At 60.5% G+C, this 23746-nt stretch overlaps 1 protein-coding gene across 1 annotated transcript; it reads right to left on the reverse strand.

Annotated features, from left to right (window-relative positions):
- Positions 1 to 8232: 8232 nt before the first annotated feature.
- MXD4 (MAX dimerization protein 4) lies at positions 8233 to 20124 on the reverse strand. The gene is made up of 6 exons (XM_024245995.3): positions 19931 to 20124; positions 19739 to 19838; positions 15988 to 16017; positions 10406 to 10520; positions 9080 to 9242; positions 8233 to 8708 (listed from the first exon to the last, which is right to left on the reverse strand). Exons 1-6 carry the CDS (start codon positions 19992 to 19994, stop codon positions 8551 to 8553), a joined length of 630 nt encoding a protein of 209 aa, XP_024101763.1. The 5' UTR covers positions 19995 to 20124; the 3' UTR covers positions 8233 to 8550.
- Between the last annotated feature and the right edge of the window lie 3622 nt (positions 20125 to 23746).

Below are 23746 nucleotides of genomic sequence, written 5' to 3' on the forward strand. Positions count from 1 at the left end.
GACGGGAGCGCCTGGACGCGCGCACGCGCACAAGGCGGCGGCGTGGTCGTGGGGATGACTGTTTGCGCAGGCGTAGTGTCAAAAGAGGCGGAGTCGGCGAGGCTGGACGATGGGGTGGAGCTGAGCAGGCGGCGCTCCGCCCCCGGCCGCTGCGAGCATCCTGCCTCCTGGGCGGGGCGCAAGGCAGAGAGAGGCGGGGTCTGGGCCGGGCAGGGCGGGGCCTGGGCAGGGGGCGGAGCCTGGGCAAGGAATGGGGTGCACAGGGGTGCAGAGGGGTGCGGTGGGGCGCCCTCTGGGGAGCTGAAGCTGCGGGCCTGCTCTCAACGGAGCCGTCAGTTGTGCTTCAGTCCTGCCCTGCCCCGTACTTCAATCTAGACCCTCTGAAGCCACTTTTGAGGGGTACAAAGAGCAGCACAGGTTGGTGGTTGGGAGACAGGCTGAAGCCCGGCGGTGATAGCGCTCGCCCCCGAGAGAGACGAGTTCCCACATCCACAGCAGCCCGAGCAATGCCTGGTACATTTTAAGGGTTAGGGATTGTTCGCTTAGAATCTTTTACAATGAACTTTATTTTGCAAAAACACTTAATTTCTAATCCCTCACCTGAACACTATGTAAAAACTGACTTCCGGCCGGGCGCGGTGGCTCATGCCTGTAATCCCAGCACTTTGGGAGGCCGAGGCGGGTGGATCATGAGGTCAGTAGTTCGAGACCAGCCTGGCCCAGATGGTGAAACCCCATCTCTACTAAAAAATACAAAAATTAGCCGGGCGCGGTGGCAGGCGCCTGTAATCCCAGCTACTCGGGAGGCTGAGGCAGGAGAATCGTTTGAACCCAGGAGGTGGAGATTGCAGTGAGCCGAGATCACACCACTACACTCTAGCCTGGGCGACAGAGCAAGACTCCGTCTCAAAAAAAAAAAAAAAAAAGCTGACTTCCTCCACAATTCCCTTTTCAAAATGTTAGAAATAAACGGAGTGGCCTGAGTTAAATACATCGGTGTATTTAACTCCGGGAGGATAGTACACTATTTCCAAAGAGGATGGCACTCAGTGAAAGATGACTGAAACGGGATTGCTAAATTTCATGTGAATCTGGCTGATGCCTTACAGCCCAGTGAAACCAGACCTCTCTATTGGACAGAATTCGTTTGCATCTCTACCAGACAAAAATCCTTTGCCACTCCTCAGTCTTCCACAGGTTAGCAGGGGCTTTGGTCATGGGTAAATATAATAGTACTCCCTCTCTTCAGCATCAAATGACCCTAAAGGTGGCTTGTTACACAATGTTCTAGTCCAGGGTGACTAGGTAGAAGTCGTTTGGATAGTTTTTCTTAATATTTTTAAGGAGAGAAATAAGAATGTTCTAAGGCAAATATTGTAATCTGATCGAGTCAAAGATATTTCCTATTCATTCTTCACTTGTTTTATGTTTTTCTCCTCCTCTTTTAAAGTCAATAAGGCCTAAAATGATCTGAAAAACAAACATGATGGGAAAAAGTTCCTATCATGAGTGGTGCCCAATCTGCAGGCAGGGAAACCAGGGATGCTGGAACCGGGAGGCCTGGTGGGAGGACCCTTGCAACCCAGGGTTGGAGGTCAGGGGTGTGCATCAGGGGACAGAGTTGAGCCAGTTTGGACAGGAGGAAGTGGGAGCTGTGCAGGCAATGCCTTCCAGAAATGTTGCTGATGAGGCAAAGACTGGGTGGGAGGAGCGTGACAGAGAGAGAGAGAGATACAGAGAGACAGAGAGACACAGAGACACAGAGACAGAGACAGAGAGACACAGAGAGACAGAGACACAGAGAGACAGACACAGAGACAGAGACAGAGATAGAGAGACACAGGGAGACAGAGACAGAGAGAGAAGAGACAGAGACAGAGACACAGAGAGGCAGAGACAGAGAAACAGAGGAGAGAGACACAGAGAGACAGAGACAGAGAGACACAGAGAGACAGAGACAGAGAGACAGAGACACAGAGAGACAGACACAGAGAGAGACAGAGACAGAGATAGACACAGGGAGACAGAGACAGAGACAGAGACACAGAGAGACAGAGAGACAGAGACAGAGAAACAGAGGAGAGAGACAGAGAGAGAACATGCAAAGCAACACAAGCTGAGGGGGTGGGAATGCAGAGCTGAGGGGAGGATTTTTTATTTTGTTTTGTTTGAAAATGAGAGGAACTCGGGGATATTTATAGACTGCAAGGAGGAACTCTGAGGAGACAGCATTAAAGACGGCAGAAAGACAAGGGTCTCCTTTATAGAAAGAGATCCCTGGAGGGCAGGAGGGGTGCACTCCAGAGCCCTGGAGGCCGTTCTAGAAACCCACTTTCCTAGTGACTCCTGGGTGGTTTCTTGGGCCACAAATTAATTCTCCATCTGATTTTGAATTGCTGACCATAGTTGTTTGTTGGAAAGGTGTTTATGAGACCATAAAAGCCATAAAACCATTAAGTAAAAATTACGACAGTATCAGCCCCTGGAGTACAAATGACAAACACAATAGGTTTAACTATACAGACAAGGAAAGTTTTCTTCAGCTTGCCTTGGGAATTTAAGAAAGCAAGTATGTTACACGTATTTCCAGGGTAAGCTTTCTTTTCAGCAGTCAAAATTATTTGGGGTTTTAGTAAGGTCAAAAGATAAATGGAACCCAGGAATTAATCCTCCCTAAGAAAGCCCATGAGAATATAATGGACTAAACAGACCTAAAGACAGAGCTGTGAGGATCAAGCGTTTTTGCTGTTTGCCTTTTCTCCTTCCTGTGGAAGCGATTTTCTCCTACTAGTATTAAAAAATATTTTAGGTTTTGGACAGTATCTTTTCAGACTGTTTTTAACTTTTAGAAGTAACAGTCAGATGCTAAAGATTATTTCTTTTAGATGTAGTTTTCCATGAATTTTGTGGGACTCTATTCTGCAAGCAATGGAGAATGGGGGCTGTTTTCAAGCAGGAGAGTGAATTCTCAGATGTGTGTTAGAATCATAATTCTGCAAGACGAAAAATGACAAAAGGTGGTAAGAGACAAGATACAGGACCACTCTTGCAGCATGTAGGAGAGGAGGAGAGAGCTGGACAGAGAGAGCTGCAGGAGCTGGCAAAGCCTGGGGCCTGATGACTAGCCTGGGTCCGAGAGACTCCGGGGTTTCCAGCTGAGTAGGGAGTGGCATTTCTTCCTATTCTTCCTACTAATCCTTCCTATTAAGAAGAAAGTAGAAAACTATAGAGTTGGGAAAGAGTTTGTTTTCCGTCCTGTTGACATTCATGTGACAAAGTGAGAACTCAGTCCCCAAACTCAGGAGCCGGTTTGGGTCAGCACAAGCCCAAAGGAGGTGACAGAGTTCATTCACCAAGGTGGCCATGTGGAGAGGGCCTCTGAAGTGGGGAGGAATGGGAACCACAAGGGCTGGCAGCGGAGCCTGGGACTGGTGGGGTGTCAGAAAGTGCCTCAGGACAGGAAGAGGAGTTGTGAACCCCTGAGGCTCAGCAGGCCAGTAGCCTAACCATTTACATTCTAGAAAGATCCCCATGAGGCTGGTGTGTACAGGGCTGACCTGGCCAAGGACTAGGAAAGGAGGAAGGAGCAATGCGAGAAGGCCCTGTGGCGATTAGCCCAGATGATTCCAGCGCCTAATTTGGGTGACCACAATCTCAGCAAAAATGTGGTGGGAAGGGATATAGGGGGCTCAGGGCCCACTTCCCAGAGGAGGCTGTGCCTGAGCTGGTGAATGCAGGGAGCAGGTGGGAGTGGGGGCTGAAGCCAGGGCAGGGGTGGGCCGGATTGAGCTGAAGGACAAAACGCGGTATTTCGGTTTAATCTGGAGGCCATGGGGACCCAGAGGAGGACTTTAAGGAGGTGAGCAAGGAGACCTTTGAGGTCATTCAGGATGCCAAGAAGAGGGTGGGCAGGAGGCTGCAGGCGGGGTCCTACTTGGAGGGGGACTTGCTGTAACCCAACAAGCACAAAGATGGAAAACAGAGATGGACTCTGCTGGGAGAATCAAGGGCTTCCCAAAGGACGGGAGTCCTGTCCCAGGTATCCCACCCTCCAGCCTGGTGAGCAGGGGAGGGGTGCGTCTCCAAATCTCAGTGTGCCATCTGTGAGAAGGGCCCAGCATGATGATACCAGGCACCAATCATACATGGAACTGGGCACAGCCCCTGGCACCTGCATGCCCTCGATAGAAAACGGTAATGGTGATCCCAAATCCTAACATTTGGGATTTAAATGTCCACATTTACATGAGTGGCCAAATCCTGGTGTCTCTGAGGCCCCAGCCACATTCCCAGGAGGAACTGCTTTCTTTCCTGGGGTGCCCCCACTAATGGCCTCGAGGGCCCTGGGGCCCACACAGGTTCAACGGTCTGGACTCTGCTGCTGGGGGTTGGGGGAGCTCAGATTCCTCCCTGAAGCCCCCGGCAGTTATCCTCCATGGCCACCCTGCAACCTGCTGGCAGGTCCCACTGGGCCATCTCCAGTGCATAGCTGCCGTGTGCACAGTGTGACGACCTCACACTCAGGAGCCCCCGTATGACCACCCAGCTCCATCAATTCTCCAGCACTCAAGGCAGGCATGTCCTCTCTCAGCTGCCCACTGCTGGGGTCCCCAGGACTCCTCCCTCTGCACCAGGGTAGCTGGGCCCACACCCCCACCAACCCCGGCCCTCGGCAGATCAGAGATCTCTGCTTGCAGGGGGGTTCCCTCCAAAAGGCCTCCCTGTAGGGGAGCGGGCAGCCAGCCCGGCTTGCTTGGGGGAGAACAAGGTCTCTTCTCTCCACTGCGTGAAGTCTCATCGCCTCACAACCACCCCGTGATGGGCATGACAGGAGCCTGTGTCTCCATGGTCACCACCAGCACAAGGGGACAGCTGGCTACACCATCTCATTTCACCTCAGCACGGCAGGTCCCCATCACAGGAAGCAGAAGCTGTGCCCAGGTAGTTCTGGGAACAGGTACAGAGGGATTCTCACAGTGCAGCTCTGAGAGCCAGCAGCCTCTGTGCAGAGGGCTCCTGGCTGGCATGGAGCACCCCAGGGGGCAGGCTGTCCTCGGCCAGCAGGGCCCCAGCACAAGGGCCAGAGGCAAAGTCCCAGTGCCTCTGGGACAAGAGCAACAAGAGCATGCAGTTGGCCAACAGGCCCGTGGGGGCGCCCACCTCAACCCTGCCTTCACCCAGCTCCAGGCGCCACAGCATCCAGGGAGGCAGCTGTGACGGCAGGCCCGGTGTGGTTGGCGGCACGGGGTGCTGTGCTCCGTCAGGCCTCCCAGGAAAGAGGCTGTGGTAGGGCAACGAGGGCCACGGCCCGAAGGCCACATGGCATTGTGCCATTGGGCCAGGCTTTCTGCTTGGAGGCCGCAGGCAGGGCGCGAAGCACGGTGACAGTGACAATCACAGAAAGAGCCAGAGCCAGCAGGGTGAGATATAAAAATCTGTATTTATATTACAATGACATAGGACACAGCACGGCCCACATGGTGGACAGGTGGCCGGGGGCCCCTTTCCCCCTCTAGCGCACACCCCCCTCACCGGCACCAGGCCCTCATGTGGCCCCTGACTCTGGCACGGAACCTGCCCTAGTGCCCAACATGGACCTGGGGCCACCCTGCTGGCCGAGGGTCAGGGTCCTCTGTGCAGGCAGTGGGGAGGGGGTCCCAGGTTCCCTGACAGAGGGAGGCAGGGCACGGGGGAGCCTGCCTCGCCCAGCGGACGGCATGGGCCGGGGCAGACCGCAGAGCGGGGCCCCTAGGGCCACAGACCGGTACAGGGTTCCACCACCCGGGGACACAGGCCCAAGCACTGTGCCACTAAGATGGGGTCTGCAGAGGCAAAGCCTTGCTGCAGCCTCTCCCACTGTGTGAGGATGGCGGGGGTCTGCTATGTGGTTTGCAGGGGTTACCCTGGTATGCGGGAGCTGCCTTCCAATAAGGCTGGGGAACCCAAGCCTGAGTCTGGGTGCTCAGTGGTCGAGAGCACCGGTGTGGGCTGGGAGGGCACATACAGAGGCTCCGGAGCCCCCGGCTCTTTCTGCTTCTGTCTGCTGTCTATAGACATGGTGATGGCCTCTTGGTCCCTGCAGCCTCCAGTGATGGCAGCCTGGGCCCCTGACAGGGAGCAGTGAGAGGCTGGAGCATGTGGTGACTCCTAGCATAGGCCCCCACCCAGTGGGCAACCCCTCACCCACCTGCTGATGGCAGGGAGGGGCAGCTGAACAGCACCCCGGGTGGCTGTGAGACTGCCTCCCAGTCCACGTGGGAACCACAGCCTCAAGAGCCACAGGCTGAGCTGCCGGGAGGGTGGGCTGAGGGGCCACCACTGGTCACCGGGTGGATTCTGCTGGTCAGAGATGAGAGCAGAAGCCCCCGGCTGCCCCAGGCACTGGAGGGTGGGGCAGGGAGCTGGTGCTTCAAGAATTGAGGGCAGGGACATGACCACCTCAGGGCCCTGCAGTGCTGGCTGGGGAAGCAAGCTTTTACACACGGCCCTCCTTGCTCGGAGGTGCCACGGTGTTTGAAATGAAGCCTGCGGGGACAGACTCAGGCAGGCAGGCAGGGGAAGCTCCTTTCTTGGCACCCCTGGACCCCAGTGGGGCCAGAAGGAGATGCAGACAGGCCTCCTCACAACCACCCGCAACGCGTTCGGATGCCCCTCAGCTCCATGCACCCTATAGCCTGCAGGGCAGGTTCTGTGCCAGAATTGTTTCCAGGGACCCCTTCCGCCACAAAGGGCCCCCCCCATCCTGGGGCGCCTATGCGTACGACTGAAAATAGACACGAATTTTCCCCATGATATGGAAATTGGCTATAGATGTACCAGAGGCACGGCAGGCACTGCTATGGGCCAGCCCCAAGGACAGAGAACGTCAGGAAGGAAAGGCGGGTGCAAGCCTCCTGGTGCCAGGCCTGCGCCACCCAGTGAGCACAGTCTTCATTGGCTGCCAGTGTCTGAAACCTGGAACCCTCGCCTAGGCCAGGAAGCAGGGGACTCGAGTCAGGTGACAGGCGAGAATCCATCTCTCTAGTGAGCAAGCAGGCCCCTGCCAGCCACTGGGGAGGGCAATACTAGGGACCAGGTCACAGCCCCTCCGTGCCACCCACAGGGGCCTGGCTGCATCTCCTCCAGGAAGCCCTGGCTGCCGGGAGGGGCTGCCCACAGGAGATGGGAGGACAGCACTAGCTGGGCAGGCCTGGGGGCACCCTGAGCCACGAGGGACATGCTGGTGGGAAGGGCAAGGCCAGACACAAGACACAAGGCACACTTTGACGACGTGACGGAGGGACAGGTCCCTGAGACGCTGGGTGGCTCCCACCCCTCAGCAAACAAGGACGCAACAACAGCTAGGAAAATAGAGTACAAAAATCTGGTACATGAAACAGAGGCGGCACACACAGACGTCCCTAGGCTGAGAGTCTTTAGGCTTTCTTCTTTTTAAAAATGGTTTTTTTTTTTTTTTTTTTTTTTTTTTTCTGGGAAAGCCTCTCTGCCAGCTGAGGCTGCCGCAGCAGAGCTCATGAGGAGCCCTTTCCTAAGGTGGCTCCAGGAGCCCTAACCGGGCTGCTGGGCAGTGCAGCATTTTACTTTTTTGCTTTTTGTTTAAAAAAGGGAGATGAGTAAGCCCCCAAGGACCCAGCGGCTGCAACTTAGCAGCCTCCAGCTCACCCCAGCCCCAGCCAGGAAGAGAAGCCCCTCTCCTGTGCAGACAGGCAGGACTATTGGGTGGGCGTGGGTGAGCGGGAGCTGGAGGGGGATCCAGGCACAGCCCAGGGGCTGTTTGCCAGATGACCCCTGAAGGCCATCATCTCCACAACGTGTGACCTCGGGACACCCAGGTGTGTCTGCGTGTGTGAGAGCATGTACATGAGTGCGTGTGTCTAAGTGCGTGCGTGTGTGCGTCTGACAGTCCTACCAGAGCAGACGCTGCCCAGCTCGGTGTGGGCTGGGCTGGGCTGGCCGGCCCCGAGAGCCCAGCCCTAGGTTCTGACACCTGCGAGGTGGGAAGGACCTTGACCACCCACCTGCCCCAGGTGCTCACCCAGGTCCCGCCCTTCACAGATCCCTTGTCCACACCAGGAACCTACGTGGACTGACAGGTAGGTGGACAGACGGACGGATGGACAGACAGCCTTGCCTTCCTTCCTTCCTTGGTCCACTCCTTTCTCCTGGGATCCAGGGTTGGGGTCTGAGCTCCCTGTGGTGGTCATTAAGCCCCTCACACGGCACCTGCCGAGGTTTGCAGCAATGACGTTTAATACTTCTGGAATGATTAGGAATCTGAGAACAGACCGTGGGCGGCTATGCTGACCAGGGCTCCGGACGTGGAAGCTGGGCCCTGCCTCCTTGCAGGGGACTCTGCCCAGCTGGAAGGGGCAGGCAGCTCGGCAGGCCCTGACCGGCAAGCGGGCAGTGCCAGGCAGCCCAGCGGCAACTGGGGCTTCCAGAATGGCACAGCAGTGGGCCTGTGGAGAGGCTGGCATCAACTGAAGGAAAACTGGAGGGCTGACACACGTGGCTGGCGGGCAGGCAGGCCAAGGAGCAGAGGGCACGGGCCTACGAGAGGGCGGGGCGGCCCAGCCGCCGGCAGTGGGGCCCGAAGCCACTGTCACCGCCGGTGCCACTCTGCAGGCTGTAGTGGTCGTCCGCGTCACTGCTGCTGCCAACACTGTCCAGCTCACCAGGGCCAAACTCCATGCCCTCTATGTCCACTTCTAGGGAGAACAGAGTGGGGATGGGGTCAGGCCACTCTGAGGGTGCCAGCCCATTTCTCCCTTTTCTGGAAGCAGAAGCTCTGGGCAGAGGAGCAGAAGTGCAGAGGGTGCTGTCTGGGCCCTGGGGCAGGAGATGCCAGGAGGGCTCTGGCTAAGAACCCAGCCAGTCCTCAGCGGGCCACACAGCCTCTGCATCCCACCCTCCCTGTCCCGTCCCTTCTGCACTTAGACAGTGACACATACCCCAGTGCAGCAGGCAGCTGGGAGGGTTCTCCCCAACTCCAGCACCAGGCACCTCCTCTCCACCCAGGGAGCTGCACCACTGCGCACCTGGAGGCCCAGGTGAGGCTGCCCCACGCCCCACGCCCCACCTTGCTCTGAGTCGTCCGTGGAGACAGCAGAGCCCGTGCTATCTGTGCGCACGCGCTCCACGCTCTGCACCGACAGCTGCTCCAGGCGCCGCTTCAGGAAACGATGCTCCTGCTGAAGCTGCTCCTTGATGCTCAGTGCCCGGCGGTCCTGCTCCTCCAGTTTCTGGGGGCAAGGGGGGCTGTGAGCCCACAGTGGGAAGGGGAGTACCCCCATCCTCCTGGCCAGGCACCAGGGCACCCAGGCCTGGGCCCGGGAGGTTCCCCATCCCGGACAAGACCTAGCCAAGGCTACAGGCCACAGGGTGCCCAGTATCCGCCGGCCCCACAGCCTGAGGTGGGTCCCTCCCTGTCCCAGCCAGGCGGTCACAGTCAGATGCCACCTCCCAGCCCTGTGGTTTCTGTCTACGGCCCAGCTCTAATACCCACAGCCACCAGGCAGCCTTGGCCAAGCTGAGCCATGTGTGGTAGCGGGTCAGTGCCACCCGATCTTTGGCTGGCACTGTCTCCAGGACAGTCCCTGCTTACAGCGGGTCTCCTCACACACTCCCAGTCCTGCCCGCCCCTATGGGGCTACGGCCTATACCATGCCTGTCCCTGCAACACCTGTGCCCTGCCCTCTCTAAACCTTCCTGTGGGCCCCACTGAGACATTGCTTGTTCTGTGAAGGCCCCCAGGGCTTTGGTTGTGCCCCTCTCAAAGCTCCTGACACCCCAGCCTGAAGGTGACCATGCCTATACTGGCAGAAGAGGCCCTCAGAGCAGATAGAGATTTGCCCTGGTTGGTCCAAATGTCACAAGGCCCCCAAACCAACAGGGCTGTCAAAAGTCCTTTGGGGGGCTGCCCCAGGGAATGTCTCCCTGAGCCCAGACCCACTGCCAGCTCCCACTGCCCCAACCTCCACCCTGGCACCCCCATCAGGCTGCCTACTTTTAGTCTGCCTTCTGATGGCACCCAGGAAACCCTGGCCCCCTCTCTCCTTCCAGCAGCTGCCTCTTCACAGCCCAGGGCCCCAGGGAGCCATCTGTCCCCCGACCTCCTCCTCTCCATCCCAGCCTATGCTGCAATGCGGCTTCTTATGCCATCAGCACCCAACAAACCCGACACAAGCCACGGAACAGCCTCGACCCCTTGGCAGCTCCTGTTGCTGCTCCTCCACCCTGGCAAAACCCACCAGGCCCCTGACACACACCCACCAGATGGCTCCCCACCCACCTTCAGGCCCTCTGATCCAAGGGCTGCCCAGGGTCCCCTGTGAGCACACCCCCAGGGCGTGCAGGGACACTGAGGCAGCCAGACAGGGCAGGGTGGAGGGCAAGGCCCACTCACCTTGATGTGCACCTTGGCCCGCTTCAGGAGGCTCAGCGTGGTGTGACGGGTGCTGTCGGGGCCCAGGGGCACCAGTTGCTTGAGCTGCTCAAGGTACAGCCTGAGTTTGGCTCGTCTGAAAGAGCCAGAGACAGAACCATCAGGCTGGGGTGGGGGAGGGCAGGAGGCAGTTTGCAGGGCCCTGCACAGACCCACCCCCACCATCCACTGCTGCAGATGTGCTGAGGGTCTCTCTCTGAGGATCCCCTCCTGGCCTGGCTGGGAACCCCCGCCCCCCGTCCCCAGGAGGAGCCCAACACCCACAGCCCCCAGACACCCGGCAGAAGCGCCCAGCTCACCATGGCCTGCAAAGCCTCAGCGCGCCACCGCCAGACACTGCCTAGGAGCCCCAGCTCGCCCCCCTGCCATCCCCCCTCCCCCATCCCCACCCTGGAGTCCACCTGCAGGGAGGGGTGGGGTGAGGCGAAGGGTGCTGTTCAGGCTGCACCCAGAGATCTGGAGGGACCCAGACAAGATTCACGTCTCTCCACCTCATCGTGCACAACGTGCTCTCTGTCACTTCTGTGACCATGGAAACATGATCAGCCTAGGTCAAGGGAGGGCCAGGGCCCAGGCCCTTCCAACCCAAGTTTCATATCCTCTTGGAAACTGCCTCATTCCAGATTCTGTCCCCGTATCCACGGATGAATCCACTTTCCACAAAACTGGAGCCATGACACCCAGTGGTGCTTCCTTGCTTGTTCACACTCAAGGGTACTTGCTCACATGCCACAATCCTCCAGGACACATTCATCGGGCACCTCACGAGAGGGGCCCTGGTTTCATCCTAGGCCTGCCCTTGTGGAAACACCGCCTTCCCTGCTGGCCTGCTTGTCTGTGGGGGAGGCTGGTGGAGCTCAAGGGGTGCGGGGAGCCCAGCTCACGCAGAGGCGTCAACTCGGCCTGGGACCCTGGCCAGGCCCACGTGCACCTGCCTGGCAGTGCGGGGCCCCCGGAGGTTTTGTCACTGCCATGTTCAACCACAGACTCACCCATCCCGTGCAGGCCACAGACACTGCTTCCAAATATAGGACACTTTGCTTTGGGTAAATCCTTACGAGTGGAATGACCAGGTCAAGGGGTAGGAATATTTTTTGTCTTTTGAAAACCTGCCGCCCAACTGCCCTGCCACAGCTGATGTCTACACACGTGACTTTCCCCACGTGGAGCCAACACTGAGCACCCCAGCCTTGGCATGTCTGCTCCTGCCGTTCCCAAGCCCAGCAAATCTTGTCCCCCTGGGAGTCACGTCGGCAGGGACAGCCATTTCCTCTGGACAGAGGAGGAGCCTGAGAAAGGAGGGGGCTGCTGGGTGCAGCGGTAACAGTCCTGCCAGTCGGGAGGTCTGCCTGGAGGTGGCCTGAACAGGGCCAAGATCCTCAACATCTCCACGCTGTCTCCCATGCACAGGTGCAGGGAAAGGGGTCCCAGGCTGCCGCTCTGTGACCACCCCAGTGCCTGGAAGCTCAGCCTCCCCACCTCCAACAGGAGTGAGCGCCCTGCCACCCCCCACCCCAGGAACTGTGTAGGTAAGAGGCCAAAGCATGCTCTCTCTGCTCAGGGAGGGGTCCTTTCCCGAGGCGCGTCGCCACTGTACTGCAGCCACCACTGGGACTAGGTTTGCAAGTGGGGACGTTGCCAGGGGCCTCCTTCCCTGGTCCACTTTAGCAAATGGCTTTCCATCCCACCATGTAATTACATCAGCACTACGTGACCTCTGCAGAACAATTTAAAAATGCAAATCAACAAAAAGGAAAAAAAATTAAAAGTACCCCCAAATTCCACCACCCCAAAACAACCTCATTATCATTTTAGTGTGTTACACATGCACATCATGAACGTTAAGTGAAAAATTAGAATACGGAACCACATAGGTGACAAGTGACCCAATTTTGTTTAAAAAATAAAAGAGCAGACGCACACAAGAGACGACAGAATAAAACAAGGCACAGGGAGCGTGCGTCTCCAGGCGATGCGCCTGGCAATTTTATTTCTTTAGCTTTGTGCTTTTCTGTATTTTCCAGGTTTTCTATGCTTAAAACACACACACACACACACATTGCTGTGACAATCAGAGAAACACGTTTGCACAAGAAAGAAAAACACAGCTAAGAGACAAATAACAAGTAGAAAAATCTTTGCAATACATATAAAAGACAAATGGTTAGTATTTGTGGTATTCTGAGCTCATACACATCAAAAATTAAAAGCAGAATGCCTCGATGTCACAACGGGCGAAGGACACAAACAGGCTGCAGGACACGAGGGCCAACCTAACCTAACGCCCGGCTCCATCTCACCAGACCCAGGAAATGCACACACAAACAAGGAGGCACAACTTGCACCCTCCGACGGGCTGACGTGAGAAGGGATGGCTCCTGCGCCAGCCAACTCGAGGGGTCGTTGATGGTTTGCTGGTGGGAGAGCAAAAGGGGACACAGGTCTGAAGGGCCATCGGCACAGTTATCACTGACCGCCAACCAGCATCTCTACTTCTAGGGCCTTGGTCCTACAAAACTATCCCCCCAGATCCGCAAAGGTCTGCGCTCACCAAGGCACATCGCAGGACCGTCCGGAAGTCCCTGTGTAAACCAGAGGGTCATCACTAAGAACGCTGGTGGCACAGCCAAGTGTCCTGTGCAGTCATCAGGGATGAGGAGGTGGAGGAGTGCGCCCTGACGCAGGCGGACAGGACTTACGTACGTGGTGTCGGGTGAAAGATCAAGTGAGGACATGGAGAACAAGGTCCCCTCCTTATCCAAGTCTCATCGGCAATGTTAGTGCCCGTGGGGAGCAGTGGAGGATGTGGCTCAGCCTCCGAGTGCCTGGGATGCGGTCTCTGGGGTGGGGTGCGGGGGAGGTCCGTGAACAGACCACTTTAGAAATCACGGAACACCTTTCTCGAGAGACAAACAGAAGCCATCTGACCACACATACGCACTGTCCAAAACCCGGTAACAGGTACACCTGGCCCAGGAGGGTGGGCGCCAGGGCTGGAGGCCACAGAAATTCTTGCCCTGGGCAGCGGCAGTGGCCTGGAGCCAACTCTACCAGTGGCTGGTTGTGGAACCCCAGGAAGATCCCCATCCACCCCTCTGAGCCATGAAGCCTCTCGGCCCGGGGCTGCACTGGGCACCTGCTGAGCCGTCCCCTTCTGAAGCCGCTGCAGTGCTCTGGGCCCCCTGCCAGCACCCCACGGCTGTCCCTGGGCATCCAAAGGGCTTTTAAAACCTCCACTTCCTGAAGGAACCCTGTGTGGATTCAGGAGGCAGAACCCGCCTGCAGGCCTAGCGTGTTGGGCTGGTATCGACAGCAGCCCCACCTCTGACGCAGCACTTCCCAGCTCCCCCAAAAACCCCCATGCCCAGAGGGGGACCCAGGGCACGGAGAGGGCATGGCTCCACGCCAGCGTCCCAGCCAACCAGAGAACCTGGCTGCCGCTGCCGCTGCCACTGACAGGGAGCTGGGGGTGGCCCAGGAGCAAGCGTGCCTCCCACTCTCTCTGCCTGCGTTTTCTAGATGTTGCCAACAGAACTTCCCGAGGTATGTGAAAGCCATGTGAGGCTGCATCAGCACGAGGCTGGGCTGCAGGGGGCTCCTGGGGACCTCCTGGACATGTTTGGGGGAATGTGGGGCAGGGACTCAGCTGAGGACTCTAGACTGGCCTTTGGGATAGGCCCTGCCATCCAGGGGCTGTCAAGGGCCAGGAAAGAAGGCTGGGACCTTCCCCCAAAACACACTAAGACCAGAGCCTGGAATGGGGCCAGTGAGGTCAGCAGCCAAGAAGGCGAGGCCTCCACGGTCCCCAGGACCCTGGGGTTGGCAACGGCCTCAGACCTGCTGGAGCTGCCTCTCTACAAAGGGAGGAGGAGCAGGGCTGGGCAGGCTTGGCTCAGAGCACCCACAGGGGAAGTCCCACAGGCCCTGCCCAGTCCCCAGTAAGGGGACACCTCCGGGCAAAGCGATGTCCAGGGCCTGCCTCCCGGGGATGGCTGGGTGGCCCAGCCAGGGGCTTCCTTCCTTTCTCAAGACAGCAGACAGCACGCAGCCCTTCCTGCAGCCAGGAGCAGCTGGCATCAGGTAGGCTGTGATCCAGGGCCACAAGCTCCAGGCCTGTAGGTGCTTGGGGCTGTCCTCGTCCGCCTCTTGGCCAGCCAGAGACAGAGACCCCCTGTACTGGGGTGGGGGAGTCCACAGAGACACCCTGGCTGCCCACCCACCCCTCCTCTCTGTCTCAAGAAGGCCCCATGAGGCCCTGCCTAAATGCAGCCTCTGGGAGGAGGAACAGAGGGCAAAACCAGGTCAAAGGGCAGCTGCAGGGGTCCCCTGTCCTCCCCAAGGGCTGCCATGCCCTTGCCACCCACCCTCCCCCAATGTCACTGTCCCTTAGTCTATCCCCATTGGGGGGCTGTCCTCCCAGGGACCGCCTCCAGGAAGCCTTCCCTGAACACCCCCACGTGCCTGCCCCAGCTCCTGAGTCCTGGTCAAGGCTAGGCTGGTCTCCTTAGGCCTGGAACAACTCCAGGCCTGCCTGGTTCTCTTGGGCCCTGTACCTGCCCCCACCTCTGTGGCCTCTAGGGAACCCCCCGAAACACACATGACCTGTCCAGGAAGTGCAGTTCCTCAGAGAACACTGCGTTCTGTCCCTGCCCAGCTGCCCGCCCCAGCCAGCAGCCTGAATCCCAGGAGAACGGAAGTTGGTGCTGCTGTGGGGGTAGACATGGGGGGGAGGCGGAGAACTGGCCGAGCACCAAACCTTTCTAGAGGGGACTGTGGGGGGCTCAGCCAGCACGCAGACCTGCCCCACCACGAAGGGAGGAAAGAGCTGACCCATTTCACAGACAGGATCACAAGTCAGGAGAGAGCGACGGCCCAGCATCCCTCAGGGGACTCTTCCTGGTCCTGGCATGGGGGCTCCTGCCTCTAGGGCTGCCTCTGCACTCACCCCGGGCTCCCACTGCCAGCCCCTAGGTCCCTGAGCTCACCTGCACCTCATCCCCACCAGCAGAGCTGGGCCTGCAGCCCTAGCTGCCTCCGGCTGTCACCAGTGGAAATGAACACCCCGCAGCTTTACTCGAGAGCTCGCCTGAATCCTGCCCTGGGCTGGAGCTTCCCACGCGGCCAGGGACTGGCTGCCCTCCATCTGCCCCTCGGACAAGACTCTAGCACGGCTCCTCGGAAGGCAGACCCCAGAATGCACAGGGCAGAGAGCCGAACCCTCCAGATTGGAGACCACTGTCCTGAAAGCCAAGGGCCCTGACTGTCACACAGCACAAGGGGCCCTGCTCCACGTCTCTGACCCCCACCTGGATGAGCTCCGGAAAGCATGGCCTGGGCCTCCTGCCATCTCCTGCCTCTAGCACAGAGTGCCTGAAACAGACCTCAGCCTTCTCTTCCAAGTCTGACCATTCCCAAGACAAGGACACAGCCTGGCAGCACAGCTGGCCATGCCCAGGACAGGGGCAAGCTCAGCGCACCACACACCCTCAGTAGAAGGGTAGGCCAGGTGTCGGGCTCATGCGGGGGACTGGGGAGTCACTTACCTGTGCTTTTCTAGCTCGTTGTGCGAAGACCTGTTTAGAAAGACAGAAAGACAGAGCTCACTCTGCTGCCTGACCACCAGGGCACAGAGAGCAGCGCCCTCCTAGGGGGCCAGGACCTGCAGACAGTGGCTGGCTGTGTCTGGGTCCCGGAATGGCCCAGAGCAGTGAGGCCTGGGGCAGGTGAGCAGCTGCCCACCCAGGGTGGGGGGAACCACATGCTAAGGGTGGGCGCTGGTTGTCAGCTTTGGGTACTCTGTGCTGGGGGAGCCCCAGCTCACGCCCTGGAGTTCTCCACGGGTCAGGGACTTGGTTTGGTGAGCAGCAGCAGCAGGGGCCGGCCTTGCTCACAGGGAGGCCCAGAGCTGCAGGCAGGTCCAGGGCGCCCAGGGCCACCAGCCCACCTAGCAAGGCCCGTGGTGAATCTGGCTGACAGGAGGACCCAGGCCCCCTTCCAGAGGGATGGGGAGGCCCAGGGAGCAGCAGCAGGTCCTGGCGCTGACTCCCACCAGCCACCTGCCTTCCCTGCTCCCCAAACCCTGAGGCCAGCTGTGTCTTTAGAGCCAAAGCAGCCTAGCACCCAGGACAAACAGCAGGTGGAGATGGAGCCCAGAGACCAGGCCCTCAGGACACAGGTGGTCCTGTCCTGACACCACCACTCTCTCGGGCTCACACACCTGCGTGACCATAGCCCACCTTACCAATGGGGACCAGGGACACAGCAGCGTCAGCCAGGTCAGCCCACGAGAGGGGCTTCTGAGATGTGGATGCTTCCCAGGCCGGTAGGCACAGGGGGACACTGAGGCCAGCCCTCCCACTTCCCTCAGGGGCTGTGTGCTAGCAGGATGGGCTGCCCTGGAGGCCCGGGCTCAGCCTCTCTGGGGACAGTGGCCCCACCTGCTGCTCACCTGTCTTGCCCATTCAGACGCGGGCACACAATTCCGAGCACCACAGGGTGTGCCACGGCATCTGCCTGGAGGATAATGAGGCAGGGGGACCTCACTCCCAGCTCCAGGCCACCTTCCCAGTCCAGGCAGGACCCCACAGGCCAGCCAGGGCTCCCGGGCCTCCCAGGATGCCGCTGCACAGGTGGGCAGAGAGCTCAGACCACCTCGGGGCACCTCCAGACCCAGCCATGAGGCCTCTCCCTGCCCTCAGGACGTGGCTCCTTCCTGAAGCTTCTTGCTGACCACTGCCTGCTTCAGGAACTTGGGATCTTGTGTCTCCTGTCCCAACCACTCAGGTCAAGGGCCTGCCCCTCCCACCCGCTGCACCAACAAACCCTGGGCCTCCCTGTGTAGCCTCAGCAGAGCCTCCAGATCCAGGTCTCAGGGTCCGGGAGGGCCTGCTGGTCACATGGGCTGGACAAGGAGCCTCAGAATCACTGCCAGGGCCAGCCAGGGCCGGCCAGAGCCAGCAGAGGCCACAGCCATATGCTCCTCACTGGCCTCACAGAGATAGACCCCTGCGCCACCGTTTCTGCTTCCCCAGAATAGGCAGGCCGCAGGAATGAGGCGTACTCTCTGTCCTCAGCCCAAACTGCAGCCTGGCCACATGGGTCTGTAGTCAAGAGGGAGGTCGGGGTCAGCAGGTGCCCTTCAACATAAAAGCCTACCTGCCTACCCCTTGAAGGGTGGCGTGGGGCTGGACCCTACCCTGGAGACAGGGGGCCCTCCTCCAGCAGCCAGGGCCCCTCCTGCAGCTCCTCCTGGGCCCAGAGACCCTTGGGGTCCACCGAGGGGGATGTTTGCGACATGGGTCCCAGGAGCACTCTATCCCTCAGGAGAGGTGGGACCTGTCCCTGCTGAGGCCGGGCCAAGTGCATTCCCAGCATTTCCGTGACCCCAGGAGACAAGCACACTTCCCACAAAATGGACCCCCCTGCAGGCTGGCCCCACTGCCCTGCCGCCTCCCTCAACCCTGACACTGTCCTCCGGCCCGACTCCCTACCCCTTGCCCCAGCCTCACTGTGCCATGTCCCCTCCCTCACCTTGGCAGAGCATGGAAGCCTCACAGGTGGGGACAAGTCAGGGGCTCAGAGACCCTCTGGCCCCCTCCTCTGCCCAGCTACTTGTCTGGGCTGGCTGAGGAAACCTCCAGGGCAGTGCTGCTCACCCGAGGAAGGGGCCAAGCCGCCAGCCCTGGGCTGCCTCAGGCCCCGGGGGAGCGGGGCTCGGCCCAGAGGAGCCAGGAGGAGATGCACCAGAGCTGGGGAGCCCTCTGTCTCCCTCACCAGTGCCCCCATGGTCTCTGTACCAGCAGAACGTGGACAGCTAGGACCCCATCTCAGGAACAGGCGTCATCAGAGGTGGGTGAGTGGCAGGCAAGTAACCAAACCTCTCCTTGCCTCAGTTTCCTTGGCCATAGAGAGAAAAATCACATCACCTCTCTGAGCCTGGGGTGAAGATGAACTGGCTGCGTGTGCGAAACGCTCAGCATAGAGGCAGTGTTCAGGCAGCCTTGGCCAGGACGCTGGTTGTCAGCTTTGGGTACTCCATGCTGGGGGAGCCCCAGTTCACGCCCCAGAGTTCGCCACGGGTCAGGGACTTGGTTTGGTGAGAAGCAGCAGTGGGGGCCGGGCTTGCTCACTGAGGCGGCCTGAGGCGATGGTCCCCTCCTCACACTCCTGTCCTTCCCCAAACTGTCCCCAGTAGGGGACCAGCGGCTGGGACTCAGGGACGGGTCCCAGCCAGGGCAGCTGGAGACTCAACCAATTCCTCGCCTGGCTCAGGTTGCCACAAAAATGAGTCCCTGCACCAGCCTTTCTGATTCCCTAGAACAGGCAGACCACAGAAATGAGCCATGCCCTGGGGCTCTGAAGCCCCCTACAAACGCAGCTCCCACCCTGCTCACACGGAAGGGCTGGGCCAAGGTGGGCCCAGACAGGGCCAGGTGTGCTATGGTCCTCACAGCAGCCAGGAGGGTGGAAATCCCCGGAGAGCCCCGGCCCAGGGTCCCCACTCCCCACGCGGGGGACCTGCACGCACCCCAGCTTCAGGGCTTCTGGCTGCCTGAACACGAGATCAAGGTATGGAGGGCGCAGCTGGCACCAGGAGTAACGACTTCATGGGGCCCCTGCCCTGCAGCCTGCCCCCTCCTCCCGCCCCCTTAAAAGGCCTCTGTCTTAAAAAAAAGAGGACCCCCACACTGGTGGCTGGAGTTTCGCTGTGTCAAGCGGTTGGGCAGGAGCGGTGAGCACCCTGGGAGGAGTGAGGGCCCAGGACAGCGCCTCCACTCGCCTTCTCTGCCTAGGCTCCTGGGGGTGGGGGGAGGTGGCCGAGCAGCAGAGTTGGGCTGGCAGAGCCAGTCGAAAGGAGGCCGCCCACCCACCCGCGGAGAGAAGGGGTTAGGGCCGGCAGCCCCCGGAGACCCTGGCTGAGCGTGTTTCCCCAGACGCACAGGGCACCGTCCAGTGCCCGCTGACAACTTTTCTACCGCCTGGAAAAGTCCAGAACAACTCGGGGGCGGGGAGCGGGCGCGGGAGCGGACCCCGGCGACGGGCGCTGTACGCGTGGCACTGTTTACGCGAGCGGCCCGGGAGGCGCGGCCGCGGGAAGATGGCGACGGCGAGGGCGGGGCCGGTCGGGCGGGGCTGCGGCCGCGGCCTGCGCGCCTCCTCCTCCAGGCTGGCCGCCGGGGCGCGCGGCGGCGGCGCTGAGGGCCGCGGGCCGGGAATCGGGGCCCGGGGAGCACGCTCCGGGCGGGGGCGGGGGTTCGGACCGGGCCGGGCGGGGTCGGGAGCGGGGGGCGGTACCTGTTGTTCGGGGCCTTGCGCACCAGGCCGACCGCCTTTGTTTTCTCCCTGGCGAAGTCGCCGTCGAAGGGCAGCACCGAGGCGTAGCCGTGCTCGGCCTCTGCGGACACACGGCGCAGTCAGCGGCCCCCGCCCGGCCCGGCCCCGCCGCCCGCCCACCGCCGCGGGCGCACAATGGGGCGCGAGCGCTACCTCGATCCCTGCGCTCTAGGTACTCGGCCGCCTCCAGCAGGATCAGCAGGGAGTTCAGCTCCATCCTCCCGCCCGCGCCCGTCCGCCCCGGGACGGCGGCGGCCGCTGCCCGGCCCGCTCCGGCCGGCTCCGCTCGCCGCCCGCCCAGCGCGCCCGGCCGCCGCACTTCCAGACTCCGCGGACTCCGGCGCTCGGCCGCCACCCTCCGCCTCAGGCCCTCAAATTGACACATAAGGGAGAGCGGCGGCCCGCAGAGCCAATGGGAGGCGGCATTCGGGCTCCGGGGGCGGGCGCCGGGCCGGGCCGGGGCCAATGGGGACGGGTCGAGCGCCTCGGGCCTGGCCGAGAATGTTGACAGATGCAGAGCTGGGCTGGGATAGGCCGGCCGCGCTAGTAACAATTTAGAAGCCCGAGCTTAGCAACAGCACGTGGTGGCCCGGCCCCCGCGCTAGCTGACTGGCGGCCGCCGTGCATGTTAAGTAGGCGCCGCGCGCCGATTGGCCAGAGCGGCCTATGTAAAACAGGCACTGCGAGCCAATGGCCGCTGGCGGGGCGCGCGGCCAATGAGGGCGCCGCGGCCGGACGCGTTGCCGAGAGGAAGCGCAGCGCGCGGGGACCGCCCGCCGGCGTGGGGGCCTGTTAGGACGCAGGAGCGTCTCGGATACGCGGGCGCAGCAGGGCGCTCCGGGGAGTGCGCCGGGCCGGGCCGCGCCGCGCCGCCGGGTCTGAGCGCGACGAAAGCAGTGGCTCCGCGGGGGGACGAGGCCTCGCGCTCTGCCCAGGGGTCTCGCGTGGGGCCGTGAACGACTCCCCTCCCCGCCAGGCGCAGAGTGGCCCCGGGAAGGGCCGGGACTTCGGAGAGGGACGCAGACGCTCTGAGCCTAAGAGCCAGGCCTCTCTGAGGGTGTCAGTGGGGAAACAGGCCCAGAGCGGGCGGGCTTGTCAGATCGCCCAGTAGACGCCGGAGCTGAGGGAGGGCCCAGGTCTGGGGAAGGGACACAGACGTGCGGCCAGAGTCGAGAGGCTCCCCGGAGTGGGGGGCTGCATGCTCTGTGTCTGGCCTGAGGGGCAGGGACGTTCCTAGAGGCAGGCGCTGGCTACCTCTGGCCGAGGATGCCCTAAGTGGGGACGGGAGTGATCCCTTCATCAAATCCCGGCTGGCGGGTCTCCCTAGTGACCCCTGACCCTAAGGCTGGCCCAGGAGGTGGCAGGACTGGCAGCCCCAGACTGGCCTCGGCACCCCCCACCCTCTCGCTGACTTTTTTTTTTTTTTTTGAGACGGCTCTGTTGCCCAGGCTGGAATGCAGTGGCGTGATGTCAGTTCACTGCAACCTCTGCCTCCCGGGTTCAAGCGATTCCCCTGCCTCAGCCTCCCAAGTAGCTGTGACTACAGGCGCGTGCCACCACGCCCAGCTAATTTTTGTATTTTTAGTAGAGATGGGGTTTCACCATGGATGGTCTGGATCTCCTGACCTCGTGATCCGCCCGCCTCGGCCTCCCAAAGTTCTGGGATTACAGGTGTGAGCCACCTCGTCCGACCCATCTCACTGATTTGATTTTTGAGGTTGGTGGCCTGGATGTGCCAAGGGCCAGGCCCCGCAGGCTGGAGAGTGTGGAGGCATAAGGTGGCTGGACCCCTCCAGAAGTACTCAGTGGGGCACAGGGGCTGCTGCTGCCAACGAAACTGAACAAAATGCAAAACCTTAGCACCAGGACTCATGTGAAAGCCTCGTGTGCATCTCCCTGTGTTTTGCATGCCCGGCTTGCAGATCAGGACATGGGACTAGAGGCTCAGGGATTTGCTAGGGTTTCCCAGAAATCTCAGCAGAATGGAGATTAGTGCTGCCACACACGTCCCAGGGCTGTAGGAATGCAGAGGCCAGAGCCTCCTGGCCTGGCTGGTCCTGCTGGGTGTAAGCCTGTGGTGTGGGCTTCAGAATAATGTGTGTTCCCACAGAGCCCCGCAGGACCCAGTGGGGAACTTGCACACTGCTATGAGACAGCCCTGCATGGACATTGAAACATCCCCCTTGATGTTAGCAGGGGCCCTTCCTGCTCCTGCCCCACAGTCACGCCAGGGCCCAAGGCAGAGCCCCTCACGAGAAGTCAGCACCAAGGCCCTCCAGGTTAGTCTGCACGGCTGCTCAGAGCTGTGCATGGTAAAGAAAGGTGCCCAAGTCTGGGGAGGAGCAGGGTGTGTTTGGGCTCTGGGGACCCAGCTCTCCACTTGGGGGTGAGCATTTTGCAAAGTTGCCCCATCCCTGCTTTGGCCGCCGGGTGAGTTGCTGCTGACAGCTAAAGCGGACACCTGGCCTAGTACAAGTGCACCTGCTGGGCATAGTGCACGCCCCCTTCCTGCCATGGGCCAAGAGGTTTGTTTTGTGCGGCAGTGGGCAGCACAGGTGCGCAGGTGTGTCTATGGGGAGGCACCTGCATGCTGCCCCAGTCTAAGAGATTTTTAGCCTCAATTTAGGCCATTTATGGAATCACCCTCGCTTCCCCACCACACTGAGGACCAAGCACTTCCCTGGTGTCCCTGGGCTCAACCTTGCCTGGGAGTGTGGGCACCACTGCCTGGAAGGAGATGGGGGTTGGGAGGAGAAGCTGCAGGAGGCGATGGATGACTGAGGGCTGAGCTGCAGCCAGGGAGGGAGGTACTGGAGGCATCGGCCAGCAATGGCAGGAGGAGAGGGAAGGGGAGGGAGCAGCCAGGAGAGGCCTGGAGGTGATGTTGGCCTGGCCCAGACGGCTGCAGGTGGGCCTGGAGCCCTGCCAGGAGAGGTCTGGAGCCCCTGGGGGATAGGGGCACTGGTCCCACCTGCGGTTGGCAGGGTCTCTACAACCCACGGGTCTCAACTTGTCCTTCCCAAGATGGGCAGAGGCACCTTGGGTTGGTGCTGGCAGGCACCAGTGCCCATGGAGTCTCAGGGGTGGTTGAGGAGTGGGGAGGATGTGGCTCAGGTCAGCCAGTTGGACCCAAGCCCTGCAGGGCATGGGCCATGCCCCCTTCTGTAGGGCAGGTCCCCCACAGGGTGTGGCATCTCCGGGGAGTTTTCCGTGGGCACAAGCTGCCGCGAGAGGCTCCTGCCCTGCCCTTCCCCAGAGCCAGGACCTGTCCAATGGGCAATGGGCACCAATGAAAGCTAGGAGGGAGGGGGCAGACATCTCTAGCCTCCTTCCCTGGGGAGCCCGGTCCCCCCACCCTACTCTGGGAGGACCTCTCTATGCCACTCTGGGACCCCCAGGGGGCATCCCATTCTTGCCCCATCCTCTGAGCCCCACCCAGCCTTGCATTCTCCCTGGGTTGTTCGCCCTCTGTCTCCTTTCCCTCACGACGGCCCTCCTCAGCCTACCCCAGGCAGGGGCTCCCAGGGAAGGGACAGGGCCTGCATGCAGAAGGGCTTCCCCGGTTTTGGGTGGAAGGCCATGGTACGCTTGTCTTCCGCTGCCTGGATTTCCTGAGTTTTCTTGCCCCAGCTGCCACAGCCTCAGCTTCCCTGGCTGTGAACGGGGCTGGCAGTGCTGCCTCTTGGGACATGTGGAGGATGGAATAGGAATAAAGGATTCCTGGTTTGGCTTGGGAAAGGCTACTGGGCTGACTCCCCACCCCCAGGATCTGTGAGTGTATCTAAGGCCGGCCCCAAAGAGACCTCCAGAAGACAGCTTCCTGGCCTTCCTGTGCTCACTGGGCTCCAACTTCCTTTCTCTGGACTCAGGATCCACAAACTCCTCATGGCCACCACACACACACGACTTCTCGGGGTGTCTGAGTCTCGGCACAGCCTCAGGGAGCACCCCTCACACACCCAGGGAGGG

Source organism: Pongo abelii, chromosome 3 (genome assembly GCF_028885655.2).
Source record: "Pongo abelii isolate AG06213 chromosome 3, NHGRI_mPonAbe1-v2.0_pri, whole genome shotgun sequence".
NCBI lineage: Eukaryota > Metazoa > Chordata > Mammalia > Primates > Hominidae > Pongo > Pongo abelii.